Source organism: Dipodomys spectabilis, unplaced genomic scaffold (genome assembly GCF_019054845.1).
Source record: "Dipodomys spectabilis isolate Male_0828 unplaced genomic scaffold, ASM1905484v1 ptg000108l, whole genome shotgun sequence".
Lineage (NCBI taxonomy): Eukaryota > Metazoa > Chordata > Mammalia > Rodentia > Heteromyidae > Dipodomys > Dipodomys spectabilis.
This window is the reverse complement of record NW_024870785.1, coordinates 4,551,741-4,571,355: the sequence shown is the minus strand read 5'-3', so window position 1 is coordinate 4,571,355 and position 19,615 is coordinate 4,551,741. Positions and strand designations below refer to the sequence as shown.

The 19,615-nt window shown below is 43.7% G+C and overlaps 2 protein-coding genes across 4 annotated transcripts in view; both read left to right on the top strand.

The window, feature by feature from the left end:
- Ehd4 (EH domain containing 4) overlaps nucleotides 1–19,615 on the top strand; it is a 738,029-nt gene that overhangs the window by 586,246 nt on the left and 132,168 nt on the right. The window lies entirely within an intron of this gene.
- Nucleotides 1–19,615, top strand: part of Ino80 (INO80 complex ATPase subunit) — a 98,487-nt gene that overhangs the window by 74,302 nt on the left and 4,570 nt on the right. For 2 of the 3 annotated variants that reach the window (XM_042687882.1, XM_042687884.1), the window contains exons 29-34: nucleotides 6,860–6,932; nucleotides 13,423–13,581; nucleotides 14,108–14,210; nucleotides 15,082–15,170; nucleotides 16,872–17,027; nucleotides 17,277–17,436. In XM_042687882.1, the coding sequence (XP_042543816.1) occupies nucleotides 6,860–6,932; nucleotides 13,423–13,581; nucleotides 14,108–14,210; nucleotides 15,082–15,170; nucleotides 16,872–17,027; nucleotides 17,277–17,436 (740 nt within the window). The remainder of the gene's footprint in view (nucleotides 1–6,859; nucleotides 6,933–13,422; nucleotides 13,582–14,107; nucleotides 14,211–15,081; nucleotides 15,171–16,871; nucleotides 17,028–17,276; nucleotides 17,437–19,615) is intronic. The other variant, XM_042687883.1, reaches the window with a different exon arrangement.

Below are 19,615 nucleotides of genomic sequence, written 5' to 3'. Positions count from 1 at the left end.
CCACTCTTTGGTCTTCCTCTAGTGCTCAAAATGTTGAAAAGGAATACCAACATATCTTAAAATGTTAAACAATCATGATTTTTTTTTTTGTTGCTTGGTTGGTTTGTTGGTTGGTTGGTCATGGGGCTTGAATTCTGGGCCTGGGCACTGTCCCTCAGCTCTTCAGCTCAAGGGTAGCACTCTACCACTTGGCCATAGTGCCACTTCTGGGTTTTTGGTGGTTAATTGGAGATAAGAGTCTCATGACTTTCCTGCCAACGCTGTCTTGGAACCGTGGCCCTCAGATCTCAGCCTCCTGAGTAGCCAGGATTACATGAGTGAGCAACCTGTGCCCAGCCAATTTTTTTTTTTTTTAATGGAGTCTCACTGTTTAGCACAAACGGGTCTCAAACTGACAGTCCTTGTCTCTACTTCCCAGGTACTGAGATTATAGGCAAATGCATGCCATCACACTCACTCAGCTAGTGCATTTTAAGAGGTTGTTAAGTTTGCTTATAGGGATTCAGATCTATGTCAGGGAGAATATCCCTGGTATGGTTTGTTTTGTTTTAAATACGTTTTCAGTACTGTATCAGTACCTATTTCTTTTTTTTTTTTTTTTTTTTTTGTCAGTCGTGGGGCTTGAACTCTGGGTCTGGGTGCTGTCCCTCAGCTCTTCAGCTCAAGGCGAGCGCTCTACCACTTGAGCTACAGCACCACTTCCGATTTTCTGGCGGTTTATTGGAGATAGGAGTCTCACGGTATCTCCTGCCCGGGCTGGCTTTGAACCGCAATCCTCAGCTCTCAGCCTCCTGAGTAGCTAGGATTACAGGCGTGAGCCACCAGCGCCCGGCCAGTACCTATTTCTTTAGTTGGTAAAAGGCTTTCTGAATTTGAGTAAAAGTCCTCCTTTGTGAATAATGTCTGTCCACAAGGCCATATTCTTTTTTTTTTTTTTTTTTTTTTGGTCGGTCGTGGGGCTTGAACTCTGGGGCTGGGCACTGTCCCTCAGCTCTTCAGCTCAAGGCTAGTGCTCTACCACTTGAGCTACAGCGCCACTTCCAGTTTTCTGGTGGTTTATTGGAGATAAGAGTTTCATGGACTTTCCTGCCCAGGCTAGCTTTGAACTGTGATCCTCAGATCTCAGCCACCAGTGCCCAGTGAACAAGGCCATATTCTTAAGTATTAACAGTAGCTATCTCTGTGAGTGTCAGCTTACTTGATTGATTTTGAATCATTTTGTGTAAGTTTAAAGTTAAATACCTTCTTTTCCTTGGCTGTTAGCATTGTGGCTTGTTGTAGTTTGCAGTCTGTTCAGCTCATTGATCTCAGTCATAGTACCTCTCCACCTGCTAATGAGTCTGTGCACCTTCAAATGCCACCTGCTGAATGCTGATGGTTTACATAGCCATAATTATCCTGAGTGCTTGTTCTCATCTTCTAGGAAGTAGAGTCTGGTTACTGCTCTCTCCAGAGAGAAAGCCAAGCCCTGCTGGTGATAGGGCTGCTGAGCCACACCCTTCAACTTCTTCCTTAGACCTGGAGAATTGAAGAATAAACCAGATCTTAATGTCTACAAATCTAAATGGATTTGCCTTTCTGGATTTTCATTGGGTTGCTTGATAATTGGTTTTTAATTCTTGGAAAGAAATTTAAGCCCATCATCATTTATGCCTACTAATTTTAATTTCTGTCATTGAGGTTTCATTTTGTTTTGTTTTTGAGAAGTATATTGTTTATCTTCTTCTGTGGTTCAGTCTGTCCTCCACCTTGTGATTCTCTTACCTCAACCTCCCAAATGCTGGGATTATAGGCCTGTACCACCATACCTAGCTCATTTCAGTTTTAAAGCATAATTTAATTCACTTACAAATAGTTTAGCCTAAATACATCAATAGTGTAAATTTGTAAATTTTTGCTGTGGTACCCTTTGAATGAAGCACAGTAAGGAGATATCCCTCATGTTTTTATAAAAAGTTTAGTGTAGGGGCTGGGAAGGTGGCTCAGTGGTAGAGCGCTTGCCTTGCATGCATGAGGCCCTGGGTTCGATTCCTCAGCACCACATAAGCAGAAAAAAGCCAGAAGTGGCGCTATGGCTCAAGTGGTAGAGTGCTAGCCTTGAGCTGAAGAGCTGAGGGACAGCGCCCAGGCCCAGAGTTCAAGCCCCATGACTGGCCAAAAAAAAAAAAAATTTTTTTTTCAAAAAAAAAAAGAAGTTTAGTGTATATCCAGTTAGGCCAAAAAACTCCTAAATTATAGCTACACATCAAGGTTTGGGATGTAACTTAAGTGCTTACCTGACATGTGTGAGACCCTGGGTTCCATTCTCAGCACTGAGGGAAATAATACTGTAAACCAACATTCAGGTAGCTGTCTGGCCAGTGGAAGAGATCCTTTTGAACAGTTATTTATTGCCTTGCAGCAGCTATAGTGATAGCCTGACTAGTTTTTCATCTATAGAAGCTATCAACAGATTGTGAAATGTATTATTTGAAACACGTATAAGCATAGCAGTATCTCATAGCCGGCTACATTGTTATGGTAAAAAGAGAAAAAAAGTAATTTTTATCTTTTCTTCATTCTGAAATTAGTGAAATGTACTTTGTCAGGTCCTTGTCTACTCCAGCCAAAGAGACTCTAGACAAGAATTTTAGATACAATACTTATGTGTTACATCTTCTTATTGTACTATATTAAATTCTACTTGTTTGCAAAGCTTTTCCTAGGAAATATTACTTCAGCCTCTAAACCCCACAAGTGAGAATCACATAGGGAGCAGTGAGTTGATTTAGAGTCAACATTAGGTAAACCATGATTTTCACCCTGTATACATAATGAGGAAAGCTGAAGGAAGTCCCTATCTGTTGGCCTCTATTACGTAGCATAAATTCTTAAAGTTGCAATATAGCTAAGAAATCACTATTCTTTGTGTGTGTTTTCTGAGCTGTGACTGTTCTGATCTTCAGAAGCTCATTATACTGACCTTTCCACATGGGAAGCAGTTCTTATAAGTTTCAGTGACTGCTATCGACCAACATACAGACAGGTGTTGCCAAATCTTTTCACTATTACTAATGAAAAGGCATTAAAAAAAAATTGGTAGCTTGAACTGGAAAGCCCTATGGCTCAAAGGTCAGCCAGAGTAAACAAGAACTCCTATAAAAAGCCATTTACATTCCCTTCATAGGAGATTTATGAGAGATCCTTCCAGGAAAAACTGACTGGGACTGAAAACTGTTTGGCCAGGATGTCCTGACTGGGCAGCATTCAGAACATGTGACCAGTGCATGATCCTAGAAGCCATTCACAAGGTCTTTGCTCTGTGATGCCTTGGCTTCTGCTTCCCTTCTTCTTTCAGCCCCATCATCTTTACCAAATACATCCTCACTTCACGCCCCAACTCTCTGGCTATTCAGGGTCACCCTCTGCAAACCATTAAAAAAATAAAAAGGTAGGTAGCATGCTTTTTCTTTTTTGGTTAGAGTAGTACAGGGCTTCAGTGTTATCTTTCATTCTTTCTCTTTCATTCAACAAGCTTTGGCGTCAGTTCATTATGGTGAGCACTGTTAGGGGATTTTAGTGCAGAGAAACGTCATTGGATCATTAAAAAAGAATAAAAGTAAGATCTAGGCATGTCTTTGCCGCGTGCTTGACTTTATAGACCCTTTTGCAGATAAGCCCCACACATACACAAAAACACAAAATGACATCTAATTCAACTAAGACCCTGAGTGAGACTCCTTTTCAGCCCCTAGAGGGCACCCAAGCCACCACTGTTGGCCTTCTGGGATTTTGATTCTTCTGTTCGATCAGGTCTCAAAACATTAACTTGGCATTATCAATAAGTAAACTTGTCAGCAATTTGATTTAGATGTTTTTGTTTATAAATAACCTCAACGGGCCAGGCGCCATTGGCTCATGCCTGTAATCACCTACTCAGGAGGCTGAGATCTGAGGATTGCGGTTCAAAGTCAACCCTGGGCAGGAGAGTCTGTGAGACTCTTATCTCCAATTAACCAACAGAAAACTGGAAGTGGCCCTGTGGCTCAAGTGGTAGAGCACTAGCCTTGTGCTGAAGAGCTGAGGGACAGAACCCAGGCCCAGAGTTCAAGCCCCACGCTGACCAAAAATAAATAGCCTCAACAGCATAATTGGGAATGGAATCTAACTTCTTTTGTTTCAACAACCCAAAATTTTTATTTTTTATTTTTATTTTTGCCAGTCTTAGAACTTGAACTCAGAGCCTGGGCACTGACCTTGAGCCTCCTTGGGCTCAAGGCTAGCACTCTACCGCTTGAGCACAGTGCCACTTCCGGCTTTTTCTGCGCATGTGGTGCTGAGGAATCAAACCTGGAGCTTCATGCATGTTAGGCAAGCACTCTACCACTAAGCCACATTTCTAGCCCCCAAGATTATTTCTGTAATCCTTATTTTCCATGACAATATAACACTATATTGATGCAGCCAGACTTTGTATACCATACATTGCATCGGAAGGCACTTTTTCAGTGTACAGTTGGTACTGTTTCTACAAGCTTTCTGTGGTATTTTTCTCTATATGTTCCTTATTTAGGTAGTTGCCATATATCTAGCAACTAAATTCCTTAGCTCAAACTGCAGCCTTTCTGGCTCACCACTTTATTTTGTAGTCTCTGTCTCCATTCTATACCTGTTTCCTTTCTCCCACTCACACCCTGTTCTAGGAGTTCCAAAATTGCAACCAAAAAAAAAAAATCCTAGCTATTGGTCACCCTTATCAGATACATGAAAATCATATCTCCAATTAAAGTATCAAAAAAGCCAGAAATGGAGCTGTGGCTCAAGTGGTATAGTGCCAGCCTTGAACAAAAAAGCTCAGTGAGGGCCTGGAAAGGTGGCTCAGTGGTAGAGCGCTTGCCTTGCATGCGTGAGGCCCTGGGTTCCATTCCTCAGCACCACATAAGCAAAAAAAAAAAAAAAAAGCCGGAAGGGGCACTGTGGCTCAAGTGGTAGAGCACTAGCCTTGAGCTGAAGAGCTGAGGTCCAGTTCCCAGGCCCAGAGTTCAGGCCCCATGACCGGACCCCCAAAAAAAAAAAGAAAAGCTCAGTGGCAGCTCCCACCCCTAAATTCAAGCCCCCCCCTCCAAAAAAAAAGCTTAGTTTTTGTTTTTGTTTTTTGTTGGTTATGGGGCCTGAACTCTGGGCCTGAGCACTGTCCCTCAGCTCTTCAGCTCAAGGCTAACGATCTACCACTTAAACCACAGCGCCACTTCCGGTTTTTTCTTTTTATGTGGTGCTTAGGAATTGAATCCAGAGCCTCATGCATGCAAGGCAAGCACTCTACCACTGAGCCACCTTCCCAGCCCCAAAAGCTTAGTTATTATTTGACAATTTGTGGTTAAATATTCCATGAACCTGTGAGGTTCTGTGTTTATAAACTAATAGATACCTTTCAACAGTCTGGTTTATCATGTGTGATTTAGTTTTTTAAAAATCTTATAAATTATTAAAATTCTGAAATATTCAAAGATTAAAGAACAAAAAAGAAAATAACACAAAGTAAAATTGAAGGTGAAACTAGTAGAACTTTCTTGGGAGTACAAAATTTTTGGAATCACGCCTGGGAAGGTGGCTCAGTGGTAGAGCGCTTGCTTTGCATGCCTGAGGCCCTGGGTTCGATTCCTCAGCACCACATAAGCAAAAAGAAAAAAGCTGGAAGTGGTGCTGTGGCTCAAGTGGTAGAGCGCTAGCCTTGAGCTGAAGAGCTGAGGGACAGCGCCCAGGCCCAGAGTTCAGGCCCTACAACCGGACCCAAAAAAAAAACCAAAACAAAAACAAAATTTTTGGAATCATGACCTGTAAGGGGCCTCCTAGCTACTGTTATCTCTTCCTACCTCTAGGAAAGTTATTTTATTGAATGTAGATAATGGGCACATTTTTATCAGGACCTACCAAGCATAGTAACTAACCAGGATGCTTATTTCAGAATAAATAGTTCCTTCACTAATACTCATGTTGACATTGACATGTCATCATTTAGTCATTTCAACTATTTGTAGCATCCTGATTTTATAGCAGTCAAGTGACTACCCAGGAAGAACAGCCTAAAGAGATGAGAACTTCCTGATGCCAGTGCATTCATTTGTTTTAGAATAGAATTCATTTATCTGGGCGCCGGTGGCTCACACCTGTAATCCTAGCTACTCAGGAAGCCGAGATCTGAGGATCTCGGTTCAAAGCCAACCTGGGCAGGAAAGACCTTGAGACTCCTATCTCCAATAAACTACTAGAAAACCAGAAGTGGCACTGTGGCTCAAGTGGTAGAGCGCTAGCCTTGAGCTGAAGAGCTGAGGGACAGCTCCCAGGCCCAGAGTTCAAACCCCACGACCGACCAAAAAAAAAATAGAATTCATTTGACATCGTAATTTAGTATCCTTGTACCGTATCTAAAACTTCACAGAATGGTAGATTAGAAGATCAAATTTCCATCATTTTCATTTAGCAACACAGTGCCTTTGTATAATGTCTCAAGAGGATATGAATCACACCTCATAACACTCTTTAGCCTTAGACCTCCTATTCAGAGATTCCACTCTTTTGGAATATTCATTTTTTCTTTTGAAAATATTTTTTTAGGGCTGGGAAGGTGGCTCAGTGGTACAGCGCTTGCCTTGCATGCCTGAGGCCCTGGGTTCGATTCCTCAGCACCACATGAGCAAAAAGAAAAAAGCCAGAAGTGGCACTGTGGCTCAAGTGGTAGAGCGCTAGCCTTGAGCTGAAGAGCTGAGGGACAGTGCCCAGGCCCAGAGTTCAGGCCCCATGACTGGACCCAAAAAAAAAAAAAAGAAAGAAAGAAAATATATTTTTTAACGTTTTACCCTGTCCTTCCTTTTTTCTACAGGAATGACATCTTTGTGTTCCTGTTAAGCACACGAGCCGGAGGACTGGGCATCAATCTCACGGCTGCAGATACAGTAAGTAATGAATGAGAACACTAGACACAAAATAAGTAGATTTTTTTTGCTTTAAGCAGGGCATTCATGCAGACTTTTAGATTTCCTTTCCAATGTTGTTTATCTATTCTCTTTGAATAAGTTTCTTACATATTAATTAAACAACTGTATAATAAATACCTACTGTTGGTCAGATACCATCGTAAGCAATTGGAATTTATCCATGCAAATAAACAGACTAGAAAAAAAATTAGGCAATTCAATTAGATTTGTTTTAGGAACTGCATTTGAGAAACTCAGAAAGAATTGTTTCAGCCGGGCACTGGTGGCTCACGCCTGTAATCCTAGCTACTCAGGAGGCTGAGATCTGAGGATCACTGTTCAAACCCAGCCCCAGCAGGAAAGTCCATGAGACTCTTTATCTCCAATAAATCACTGGAAAACCGGAAGAGGCTCTGTGGCTCAAGTGATAGTGCTTGCCTTGAGTTGAAGAGCTGAGGGACAGCGCCCAAGCCCTGAGTTCAAGCCCCACGACCAACCAAAAACAAAAAAAAAGAATTGTTTCATTACTCTTGTACATTATTTCATTTCTGGAAAAACTTACATCTTTGTATCCAAAATTCTAAGAAATAGTTGCACAGCAGTGAAATTGTTAGCTTAAAAAGCAAAATAAACCAGGTAGGCACCTATGTTTCAGGCCTGTAATCGTAGCTGCTCAGGAGATCTAAGATCTGAGATCTAAAGCCCAGGAAAACATTTCACAAGACCTTTATCTCCAGTTAACAAGCAAAAAGCTAGAAGTAGAGGTATGATTCAAGTGGTAGAGTGTCAGCCTTGAACAAAAAAGCCAAGCAAGATCAGGAGGTGTGAGTTTACGCCTCAGTATCAGTGCCAACAAAAGTGAAAAAGAAGAAGAAGAAGAAAATCCCTCATCAGAGCATTTTCTTTTCTTTTTTTCCTTTTTTTTTTAATTCTTTGTTGGCCATAGGGCCTGAACCCTGGGCCTGGGCGCTGTCCCTCAGCTCTTCAGCTCAAGGCTAGTGCTCTACCACTTGAGCCACATCACTACTTCTGGCTTTTTCTGCTTATGTGATGCTGAGGAATCAAACTCAGGGCCCCATGCATGCAAGGCAAGCACTCTACCATGAGCCACCTTCCCAGCCTGAGCGTTTTGTTTTATTTGTAAAATAAAGTGTAAGCTCATTTGCCAAATGAATTTCCTTTCCACAATTTACATATACTACATCACAAACAAGTATTTGCTGGGCACTGGTGGCTCACATCTGTAAGCCTAGCTGCTCAGGAGCCTGAGGATTTGAGGATCATGGTTCAAAGCCAGCCCATGCAGGAAAGGCCCTGAGAGTCTTTTCTCCAACTAACCCACAGAAAACCAGAAGTAGACCCATGGCTCAAAGTAGTAGAGCACTAACCTTGAGCAAAAAGAGCTCAGGGACAGTGCCCAGGCCCTGAATTCAAGCTCCACAACTGACCCTAAAAAAAACGCACAAAACACACACATTAAGTATTGTCCTCCTCTGAGCCACTTCTTTCAGTTTGTTTTTCAAAACCCCATTAGAGGTCTGGATGTAAGTTGCTCATGCCTGTCATCCTAGCTACTCAGGAGTCATGGTGCAGAACCAACCTGCACAAAACATCTAGGCGATCCTTCTCAGCAAATAAAACTAGGTGTGGGTGTACATCCGTCATCAGAGCTACATGGGAAGCATAACTAGGATTGTATTCCACCCAGTCATAAATGTAAGACCCTATTGTGGGGAGAGAATTCAGATCTCACTTTCCTTTCCAGGCCTCTCCTCCTACACAAGACAGTCACATATTATTAGTAATCATTTGTGCACACACTAGACTTTCATCTCATTGGTAAAGGAAGCTCTATTGCAAGTGCTCTATTGCAAGGCACTGTTTCGAGCATTAGTTAATTAACATGAACTAAAATGAAAGTACGACCAAGCACCTGGTGGCTCACACATGTAATCCTAGCTCAGAAGGCTATCCTTGAGCAAAAGAGCTCAGAGACAGCACCCAGGCCTTGAATTCAAGCCCCATGACCGACCAAAAAAAAAAAAAGATTAGGAGGCTAAGATCTGAGGATTGCAGTTCAAAGCCAGCCCAGGCAAGGAAAGTCCATGAGACTCCTATCTCTAATTAATCATCAGAAAACCAGAAGTGGCACTGAGGCTCCAGTGGTAGAGCGCTAGCCTTGAGCTGTAGAGATGAGGGACAGTGCCTAGGCCCAGAGTTCAAGCCCACTACCGACCCAAAAAAAAAAAAAAAAAAGACTAGCTAGGCATTGGTGGCTTACACCTATATTCTTAACCACCAGAAAACCAGAAGGGGCACTGTGGCTCAGAGTGGTAGAGTGCAAGCCTGGAGCAAAAAAACTCAGAGACAGGTGCCAGGCCCTCAGTTCAAGCACCATGACCAACAACAACAAAAAAAGTTCTTTTCTGTCCTCATAATTACTGGAGGCTACATTTCTATTAAGGGTCAGAAAGGTAAATAAAATTTAAAGAATTAATATATGAAGGAAAATATTACCACATGGTATATGACCAGGTTTTCTGTTTTATATGGATTGATAAGGCCTCTTGTGATAAGGTAACATTTAAGCCAAGATCTGGAAAGTGAGGATGCAAGCCCAAGTGTCTGTCTGGCAGAAGAGCAATCCCGGCAGAGGAGATAAGTGTGAAAGCCCTGGGGTGAGAACGTGCTTGGCATAATAATGCAACAGCAAAAAGCACATACTAGCTAGAATTCAGAACCAAACAGTAATGAGACAGTGGTAAGAGGTGCTGCAGAAATAGATATTTCTGGCTTCACAGGCCACAGTAAGGACTTTGAGAGAGGATTTAAGGAGTAATATGAGCTAGCTTGAGGTGGAGATGTGGTTGGTGGGTTTGGAATTTTTGTTTGTTTGTTTTTTATTTGGCTTGAGTTTTTGTTCTATGTTGCTCAGACTGGTCTCAGACTCCTGGGCTGGAGCTACAGTCAAGGACTTCCATGCTCAGCTTGGCTTGGGTTTGAAGTACAGCCCTCTAGATTCTGTTGGGGGCTCAGAGAGACAGATAGGAACACATGGGAAGAAAGGTAAAAGTGGGGAAGTCAGACGTCTCAGACCTTCAGTTAGCAATATCACCTAGGCGCAGGTCAGAGAAAGAATTAACACTGATGGGATCAGTCTTTTGAAATACAGGTCATAGATAATATTTACAACTCTGAAGCTGAATGAGCTCACTTGACAGCCAGAGAGATGCAATTAGAATCATGCCAAACTAAGCCAGGAATAGTGGGATATGACTGTAGTAGTCACAGCACTTGGGAGATTGAGGCAGGAAGATTCTTAAACCCAGGAATTTGAGACTAACGTGAACTGTACACAGGGAGATCCTGTCGCGAAAAAGGAGAAGGGAAGTCAGACACCAGTGGCTTATGCTTGTAATCCTGGCTACTTTGGAGGCTGAGATCTGAGGATCTAGGTGTAAAGCCAGCCCAAGCAGGAAAGTCTGTGAGACCCCTACCTCCAAGTAACCAGCAGAACTCCAGATGTGGGGCTGTAATCCAAGTAGTAGAATGCTAACTTAAGCAAAAAACTCAGAGACAGCGTTCATTCCCTGAGTTCAAGCCCCAGCACTGGGACAAAAAAAGTGGGGAAGGAGGGAAGATCCAGCATAAATTCATTTTCTTGAAATGTATTTCTCTTCCTGCTTTCCTATCTCAGATTTAGTCTGTTTTCTTTAAGGAACAAAACAGGAGCTGGGAATGTGGCTCAGTAGTAGAGTGCTTGCCTTGCATGCATGAAGCCCTGGGTTCAATTCCTTAGAACCATATACACAGAAAAGGCTGGAAATGGCACTGTGGCTCAAGTGGTGGAGCACTAGCCTTGAGCAAAAGAAGCTCAGGGACAATGCCCAGGCACTGAGTTCAAGCTCCATGACTGGCAATAAATAAATAATAAAACAAAACATCCTTTAGAATTATTGCAAGCTCCATGACTGGCAATAAATAAATAATAAAACAAAACATCCTTTAGAATTATTGATTTGGTTAAAAAAAAAAAAACAGATTTGAAGAGGGAGGTCTGCACCATGCTGCCAAGATTCCTACAATTTGCCATGTGGAATAGGGAATGGCCAGCTACAAAGAGGGAAAGCAGGCCTTAGACCCCAGCTCATAACTAGATGAATTGGAGCTCAGAATGGTTTGTTTGTTTGTTTTTTTAATATAAAGCTATCGATAAAGGCTCTGAATGCTCGATTTCTAAATTCCAAAATAATTTACATTTTAATTTCAGAAGAGGGATCTTAGAATTCACTTGCAAATTAGAAACTTCTAGAATATTGATTAGAAAAACAGAACCACATAATTAAAATTTTTATTTTGTGTGAACTCAGGTTATGCTGTGTGTCCATGTATGATAGAGAAACAATAGATTTAATGGCTTTATGTGGCATTTTCCCACAGCCTTATGAATTATTTAGCTTTGGGAGACCCCTAGAACCATTTATGGTCAAGGGAAAAGTCAGGAAAACCCTCTTGATTGAGAATGCCTATTTAAACATGTATTTTTAAATAGTGGGAATCTGTTTGGCCCAGTTGGTTAGTGAAATCTTACTTTTCCTTTTGTATTTATTCGTGTATTCTCTCTCTCTCTCTCTCGGTACTCATTTCATCAGGTATGTTCCTTGTGTGTCCTTCCTGGGGTAGGGCTATGCTTTGCATTTGACCTCTTTTAGTGAGGGGTTGTTATAATAAACTTCCCTTATTTGTTTTTCTTTCTTTGACCTGTTTCAAATACTTATGTGTTGAGAGAAGAAGGAGTATTGTTCCTTTAGTATACAACGAGAAGTCCTATGTCCCCTGGGCCAGTTTTTAGCCCTTCCTAGGGAGTAAACTTACACATATTCTCTTGGGTGAAAAAGCTGGATGCCCTACCTTTTTCCAGTTCTTCTTGTAGAAGTTTTCCCATTTTTCACTTCACTCCTTCATCTCCTGAAGCCTCTTCCCACTGACTTTATGTATATAGCTTCTGCACCCCAACCCAGTCCTCACCTTCTTCCCAAATGCCTGTCCAGCCTGGTGTCTACAGCTTCGTGACATTACTTCCCCTAGTCATTGATGCATCCTTGTGGACTGACTTGCTTTAATCTTTTCTGGCTGAGGCAGTTGTTTATAGTCCTCTAATTTTTACCTGTTTTTCTCTAAGAGTGTTTCACTGTCTCCCAGCACTTCCCCCACCCCAACCCCGATTTTGCATCATGGGTTGATCCAGTGTTCACTTATTTAGTTGTTAGACTAGAAGAATAAATTGGCACTAAATTTATGGGGAAAAGGGGTTGAAGTTAAATTGTAATCCCCATTGCCTTTAATCTTCATACTGGTTGTAAACCCCAAAAAACGAAGTTGAAGCTGGGTACTGGTGGCTCATGCCTATCATCCTAGCTACTCAGGAGGCTGAGATTTGAGGATCGCGGTTCAAAGCCAGCCCGGGCAGGAAAGTCCGTGAGACTTTTTTTTTTTTTTTTGTCAGTTGCAGGGCTTGAACTCTGGGCCTGGGCACTGTCCCTCAGCTCTTCAGCTCAAGGCAAGCGGTCTACCACTTGAGCCACAGTGCCACTTCCGGTTTTCTGGTGGTTTATTGAAGATAAATGTTCCATGGACTTTCCTGCCCAGGCTGGCTTTGAACCAAGATCCTCAGATCTCAGCCTCCTGAGTGGCTAGGATTACAGTCATGACCCACCAGCACCTGGCTCCATGACTCATCTCCAATTAATCATTGGAAAACCAGAAGTGGCGCTGTGGCTCAAGCGGTAGAGTGTTTACCTTGAGCTGAAGAGCTAACGGATAGCACCCAAGTCCAGAGTTCAAGCCCCATGACCAACCAAAAAAAATCCAGCAAGCTATAGGTTTTAGAATTATTTGGTGGTGGTTACATTTTGTAGTTTTTTGGGGGAAGGGTTGTTTTGTTTCTGTTGTTCGGAAAACTAGAAGTAGCTCTCATTGATACATTCCATCCTTGGAATTCAGGGGACAGGAAATGACCCTATTAGAGGCAAGCCAGAAGTTGCCAGAAAAGTACCTGTTTCTTTCCAAGGCATCCCCAATGCATAGGAAATGCTTCCTAATCCCCTCTTACCCAAGCCCACCACTTAGACTGTTAACTATTAATATCACTGCTTTTCTTCCCAAACTCCTGGGTACAAATCATCCTCCTTCCTGAGCCTCCCAAGTGGAGGCTGCTGGCACACCTCAGTCATGCCTGGCTTATTGCTTCTTTTTAAACAAAAAGTAAAGAGACAAGAAGAGTGTCTGTTTTACCGGAGCAACTGAAAGAAAAGCTTGATCTACTAAGAAGACATATCTTCTCATCCTAAATCTCTCCCTGATAACATAAACCATTATGAGCAGATGAGTGACTACATTGCTCTCAGAATTTCTGGTCCTGCCCTGAGAGTACTCCAGCTTTTGCTGTGTTCTCACCTTGCCTGTGTAGGTGATTTTCTATGACAGCGACTGGAACCCCACTGTAGATCAGCAGGCCATGGACAGGGCCCATCGCCTGGGACAGACAAAGCAAGTTACCGTGTACCGGCTCATCTGTAAAGGCACAATTGAGGAGCGCATTTTACAGAGAGCCAAGGAGAAGAGTGAGGTAACTACAGGGGTAAAGGGGGAAGGATGACTATTCAGAAACCACCGTGTTGATTAAACCGACTCTCTTTCATTATTCTTGGAGAAGATAAAATTCTTCTGCATGGAAAATCAGGACCTATGCAATAGCCATTTCATGTCAGCCTAACACCAGTAATGGCCCCCTGTGACCCATTCACATTCAGAGGAAGGAGGGCTAACATCTTTGCTTTCTCCTTCTAGTACTCTCAGTTTGCCTGCCTCCAAGTTGTACGACTTGCCAAAGAAATGATATATTTTGATTTTTTTTTTCTGTGTTTGCCTTGTTGGTTTTCTTGCTGTCAACAGTCCCAAACAAAGAAATTATCATTGTTCTTTGTGTGGGGCAAATAATCTGGAACAACCAGTCAGATGAACAAGAAAGAAATAGGGGAGCCAGAGGCCTCTCCTGAGGAGCAGGTGGAAAAGGGGTCTACGTATTTCTGAATCCTGGACATCCTGTGAGGGAATGGATACCTGGAGGTGACTTTTTTATCTTCCTTTTGTAGATTCAGCGGATGGTGATTTCCGGTGGTAATTTCAAACCAGATACCTTGAAACCCAAAGAGGTGGTTAGCCTTCTTCTAGATGACGAGGAGTTAGAAAAGAAACGTATGTACTCTAGATACTCCATACCCTCTCCTCCCAGCCCCAAACATCTGAGAATAAAAGGAGCATTGTGTTAGCCAGGCACTGGTGGCTCACACCTGTAATCCCAGCTACTCAGCAGGATGCTGAGAGCTGAGGATTGCAGTACAGAGCCAGCCCAGGCAGGAAAGCCCATGAGACTCTTTATCTCCAATTAACCCAGAAAACCAGAAGTGATGGTATGGCGTAAAGCGGTAGAGTGCTAGCCTTGAGCAAAAGAGTTCACAGAACAGTTCCCAGGCCCTGAATTCAAGCCCCATGACCAACCAAAAAAAAAAAAAAAAAGGAGTTGAGTGCCGGTGGCTCATACCTGTAATCCTAGCTACTCAGGAGGCTGAGATCTGAGGATTGCAAAAAAAGATTGAAAACCAAAAAAAAAACGGTTCAAAGCCAGTTGCTTACACCTGTAATTCTAGCTATTCAGGTGGCTACATCTTGCCGGCCCAGGCAAGAAAGTCCATTCCAGTTAACAGCAAACAAAAGCCAGACATGGAGCTGTGTCTCTAGTGGTGGACCACTAAGCTTGAGCAAAAGAGCTCAGGGATAGCACTCAGGCCCAGAGTTTACGACCCAGTACTGGCACAAAAAATAAGAAAGGGTCAAGGTGGAGACAACACAATGAAAGGCCTATAATAATTACATGGAAAGGAATCATAGTTTGGATCCACATGCTACTGAGAATCTAAACAGTGCTCTTTCTTTGAGCTAGGAAAACATCACTTACCTGCCTTAACCAGATTGAACTTACAACTTATAAACGTCGGAAGATAGCACCCCCTTGGTCTCAGGAGGTTATGACTATTTCTTTTTTTCTTTTTTTTAATTTCCTTGTTAGTGAGATTGCGACAGGAAGAGAAACGGCAACAGGAAGAAACCAATCGAGTGAAAGAACGCAAGCGCAAACGGGAAAAATATGCAGAGAAGGTATCTTCATTTGGGTGTGGATAGGGGCAGGGAGGCCTTGGAGCTCACAGAATGGCTTCAGGATGTGAGGCTTGCATCTCCTTTTGAGTGTGATTCCAAGCAGTTCTGGGCAGCTGAACACTTAATCAGAAGAGTTACAGTCTTGCTAGAGCTATATTACTCTCACAGACTCACCCTGTTAATAGTCATAGTTTGATCATGGAAACCACCTGTCAGTGCCAAATGATGGTTGTAAACTGCAAGTATTATCAGAACCCATAGACTCTTTAAAAAAGGGTCTGTATGTCTTTGACCATCAGCCTTTGATTTGATGGCCAGCAGCCTAGGAACCTGTGAATGTGCCAATTTTTCCTGTTGTAAAATACATATCCTCAGTTGGATCTGTTCTGAGCAGAGATTTTTTTAGCCTGAAAGATGCCCCTGATGCTCATTTGGTTTTACAAAGTTGAAAAATCCATATAAAGTAAAAGATGAAAATTCTACTAGTCTGGGCTTCCCATATCTACCTCTTCCCTGGGCCTCTACACTCCCAAATATCTAACCTGTTATTTTGTAGTATTTAAAGTAAAAAAAAAAAAAAAAGCTAGGCACTGGTGGCTCCACGCCTGTAATCCTAGCTACTAAGGAGGCTGAGATCTGTGGATTGCAGTTCAAGGCCAGCCTGGGCAGGAAAGGCCACAAGACTCTTTTCTCCAGTAAACCACCAGAACCAGAAGTGGTACTGGCTAGAGCACTAGCCTTGAGCTGAAGAGCTCAGGGACAGCACCCAGGCCCAGAGTTCAAGCCCCACAACTGACAAAAAAAAAAGTAGTTGAGAGGGGCTGGGAAGGTAGCCCAGGGAGAGTGCTTGCCTAGCATGCATGAAACCCTGGCTTCATTCCTCAGCACCACATGAACAGAAAAGGCCAGAAGTGGCACTGTGGCTCAAGTGGTAGAGTGCTAGCCTGGAGCAAAAGAAACTCAGGGACAGGGCTGGGAATCTGGCTCAGTGGTAGAGTGCTTGCCTTGCATGCATGAGGCCCTGGGTTTGATTCCTCAACATCACATAAGCAGAAAAAGCTGGAAGTGGTGCTGTGGCTCAAGTGGTAGAGTGCTAGCCTAGTCTTGAACTGAAGAGCTGAGGGACAGTGCCCAGGCCCAGAATTTAAGCCCCATGACCAACAAGAAAGAAACAAACTCCCTCACTCAGGGACCATGTCCAAGCCAAGTTCAAGCCCCAAGATTGGCAAAAAAAGATTTTTTTTTAATGAGACATTTTAAAAAATCTTCAAGTACTACAAACGAGTTGCTGTTCACCAAAGAAGTTTATTAATACAGCACATCTTTAGGAATAAGGCAAAGGGGTTCTGGGGGTTGGGCACTGTCCCTGACCTTTCTTTGCTCAAGGTTAGCACTCTGCCACTTGAGCCACGGCCCCACATTCAACTTTTTTGTTGCATATTAAAGAAAGGGTCTCATGAACTTTCTTGCTCAGGATGTCTTTGAACTGTGATCCTCAGATCTCAGTCTCCTGAGTAGCTAGGATTGCAGGCGTGAGCCACCGGCGCCCGGCTGCAATGCATCTTTACCAACCACGTTCAACATTCTCACCTATCCCAGGATATTTATACAGAATAAAACTTGTTATCATGTTCTTACACCATTTTTCTCCTGAGCCATATCCTCATGGTTTTCTGCACATCTTAACCTTTGTGTTTCTAGAAGAAAAAGGAAGATGAATTAGATGGGAAAAGGAGAAAAGAAGGTGTAAACCTGGTGATCCCATTTGTTCCTTCGGCGGATAACTCCAACCTCTCTGCTGATGGGGATGACTCCTTCATAAGCGTGGACTCAGCCATGCCCAGCCCTTTCAGTGAGGTGAGGCAAGACCTCTGGATGCTTTCACACAACGGAGTGACTGCGTCCAAGGGTAGCACACAGTGTTTATAAAGAGAAACGCAGATGGGGACAGGCTGGCACTCAGAAGCCGGAGGGGAATCTGAGTCTCAGCACTGAAGACAGTCAGATGGCAGCAATTCGGGCAAGCCCCATGAAACTCATTCCTACTCAGGTACAAGGGCTGCAGGCGCTGAGATTACTAGTGATCTCACCCTTTTCTACTTCTAGATTTCCATCAGCAGTGAGCTGCACACAGGCTCCATCCCCCCTGATGAGAGCAGCAGTGACATGCTGGTCATTGTGGATGACCCAGCCTCCTCAGCCCCTCAGTCCCGAGCCACCAATTCTCCTGCTTCCATAACAGGCTCTGTCTCAGACACTGTGAATGGTAAGTGATGCTGCTGGCTCATCTGGTGTAGGCCCGCCCCCTTACTCAGGGAAAGCATTGGTTATGTGATGGGTGAGAGATCCTGGTACCTTTTAGGATATAGGCATTTTCTCCTTTGAAGAAGAAAAGGAGCAATAGGGAGAGCTTACAGGCATATTGTTTCAGTAATCTTACCGAGTAAAAGGAAGAGAGAGGTTTTAGGGAATGTTTGGAGGCTGCTACTGAGGCTTTGAACTTTGTGTCTCATACTTTTTTTTTTTTTTGTCAGTCGTGGGGCCTGAACTCTGGGCCTGGGCGCTGTCCCTCAGCTCTTCAGCTCAAGGCAAGCGCTCTACCTCTTGAGCCACAGCGCCACTTCTGGCCTTTTCTGCTTAGGTGGTGCTGAGGAATCGAACCTAGGGCCTCATGCATGCAAGGCAAGCACTCTACCACTGAGCCACCTTCCCAGCCCCTGTGTCTCATATTGCTTGGCCTTTTCCATTCATTTGTGCCTCCAGTTCCAGCTTTCTGCTGATTAATTAAAGATAAAGGTCTCGCCGGGCGCTGGTGGCTCACGCCTGTAATCCTAGCTACTCAGGCTGAGATCTGAGGATCGCGGTTCAAAGCCAGCCCGAGCAGGAGAGACCATGAGACTCCTATCTCCAATAAACCACCAGAAAACCGGAAGTGGCACTATAGCTCAAGTGGTAGAGTGCTCGCCTTGAGCTGAAGAGCTGAGGGACAGCGCCCAGGCCCAGAGTTCAAGCCCCACGACCAACAAAAAAAAAAAAAAGATAAAGGTCTCATGAATTTGTCTGAACCAATTCTCATATCTCAGCCTCCTTAGTAGCTTAGATTACAGGTGTGAGCCACCTACACTGACTGAGTACTTTGGGTAGTTTTTGTGTTTGTTTTTTGTCCGTTGTGGGGCCTGGACTCTGGGCCTGGGTGCTGTTCCTCAGCTCTTCAGCTCAAGGTGAGTGCTCTACTACTTGTGCTATATTGCCACTTCCAGTTTTCTGGTGGTTTATTGGAGATAAGAGTTTCATGGACTTTTCCTGCCTGGGCTGGCTTTGAACCGCGATCCTCAGATCTCAGCCTCCTGAGTAGCTAGGATGACAGGCATGAGCCACCGGCTCCCGGCAATGGTACTTTTTTTTTTTTTTTGGTCGGCCATGGGGCTTGAACTCTGGGCCTGGGTGCTGTCCCTCAGCTCTTCAGCTCAAGGCAGGCGCTCTACCACTTGAGCCACAGTGCCACTTCCGGTTTTCTGGTGGTTTATTGGAGATAGGAGTCTCACGGTCTCTCCTGCCTGGGCTGGCTTTGAACCGCGATCCTCAAATCTCAGCCTCCTGAGTAGCTAGGATTACAGGCATGAGCCACCAGCGCCCGGCTCAATGGTACTTTTTAATGAAAGCTTTCCTGGACATTTTCTGTTATTCTTGGAAACTCAATGTTGCTGCTATTGTTGGGAAACTAAAGAAGTAGAACTGGAATATATTAAAAATGTATGAAAATGTAACATATAACTAATGTGAGTTAGTAAGAGGAGGAAGAGAGCTGGAGTTGTAACTCAGAGCTATAACATCTATTTTAGCATTTCATAGTCCTTAGATTAGGACCAGGAAAAGGTGTTTGTTGGAAGTAAAAGTGGACTCTCTGAGACAGAAGTATATTTCTTTTTTTTGGGGGGGGGGGTGGGGGTCCGGTTGTGGGACCTGAACTCTGGGCCTGGGCGCTGTCCCTCAGCTCATCAGCTCAAGGCTAGCGCTCTACCACTTGAGCCACAGTGCCACTTCTGGCTTTTTTTCATTTTGCTTATGTGCTGCTGAGGAATCAAACCCAGGGCCTCATGCATGCAAGGCAAGAGCTCTATCACTGAGCCACCTTCCTAGCCCCAGAAGTATATTTCTTTATGTGGGAGAATTCTAGGTATCAAGTCCCTGGGGTTCTTTTAGTGTGATGGGCTAATGTAAGAAGATATCCAGGGGTATTGGAACCCTTCCTCAGAAGGAAGGCATCCGGCAAAGTCCAGCTGTTAGTTGTTTAGGACTTGTAGTGATTCTGTGTGTGATGCAGTGGTCTGCCCATGGTCTGCCAGGTGGCTCCATGAAGCCAGGTTTGCTGGTGCAGACCTATGGTCTTGACCCTTTATAGGCTGACAGTGGGAGGACTGCTCAAGCTCAGGAGTTCAAGACCA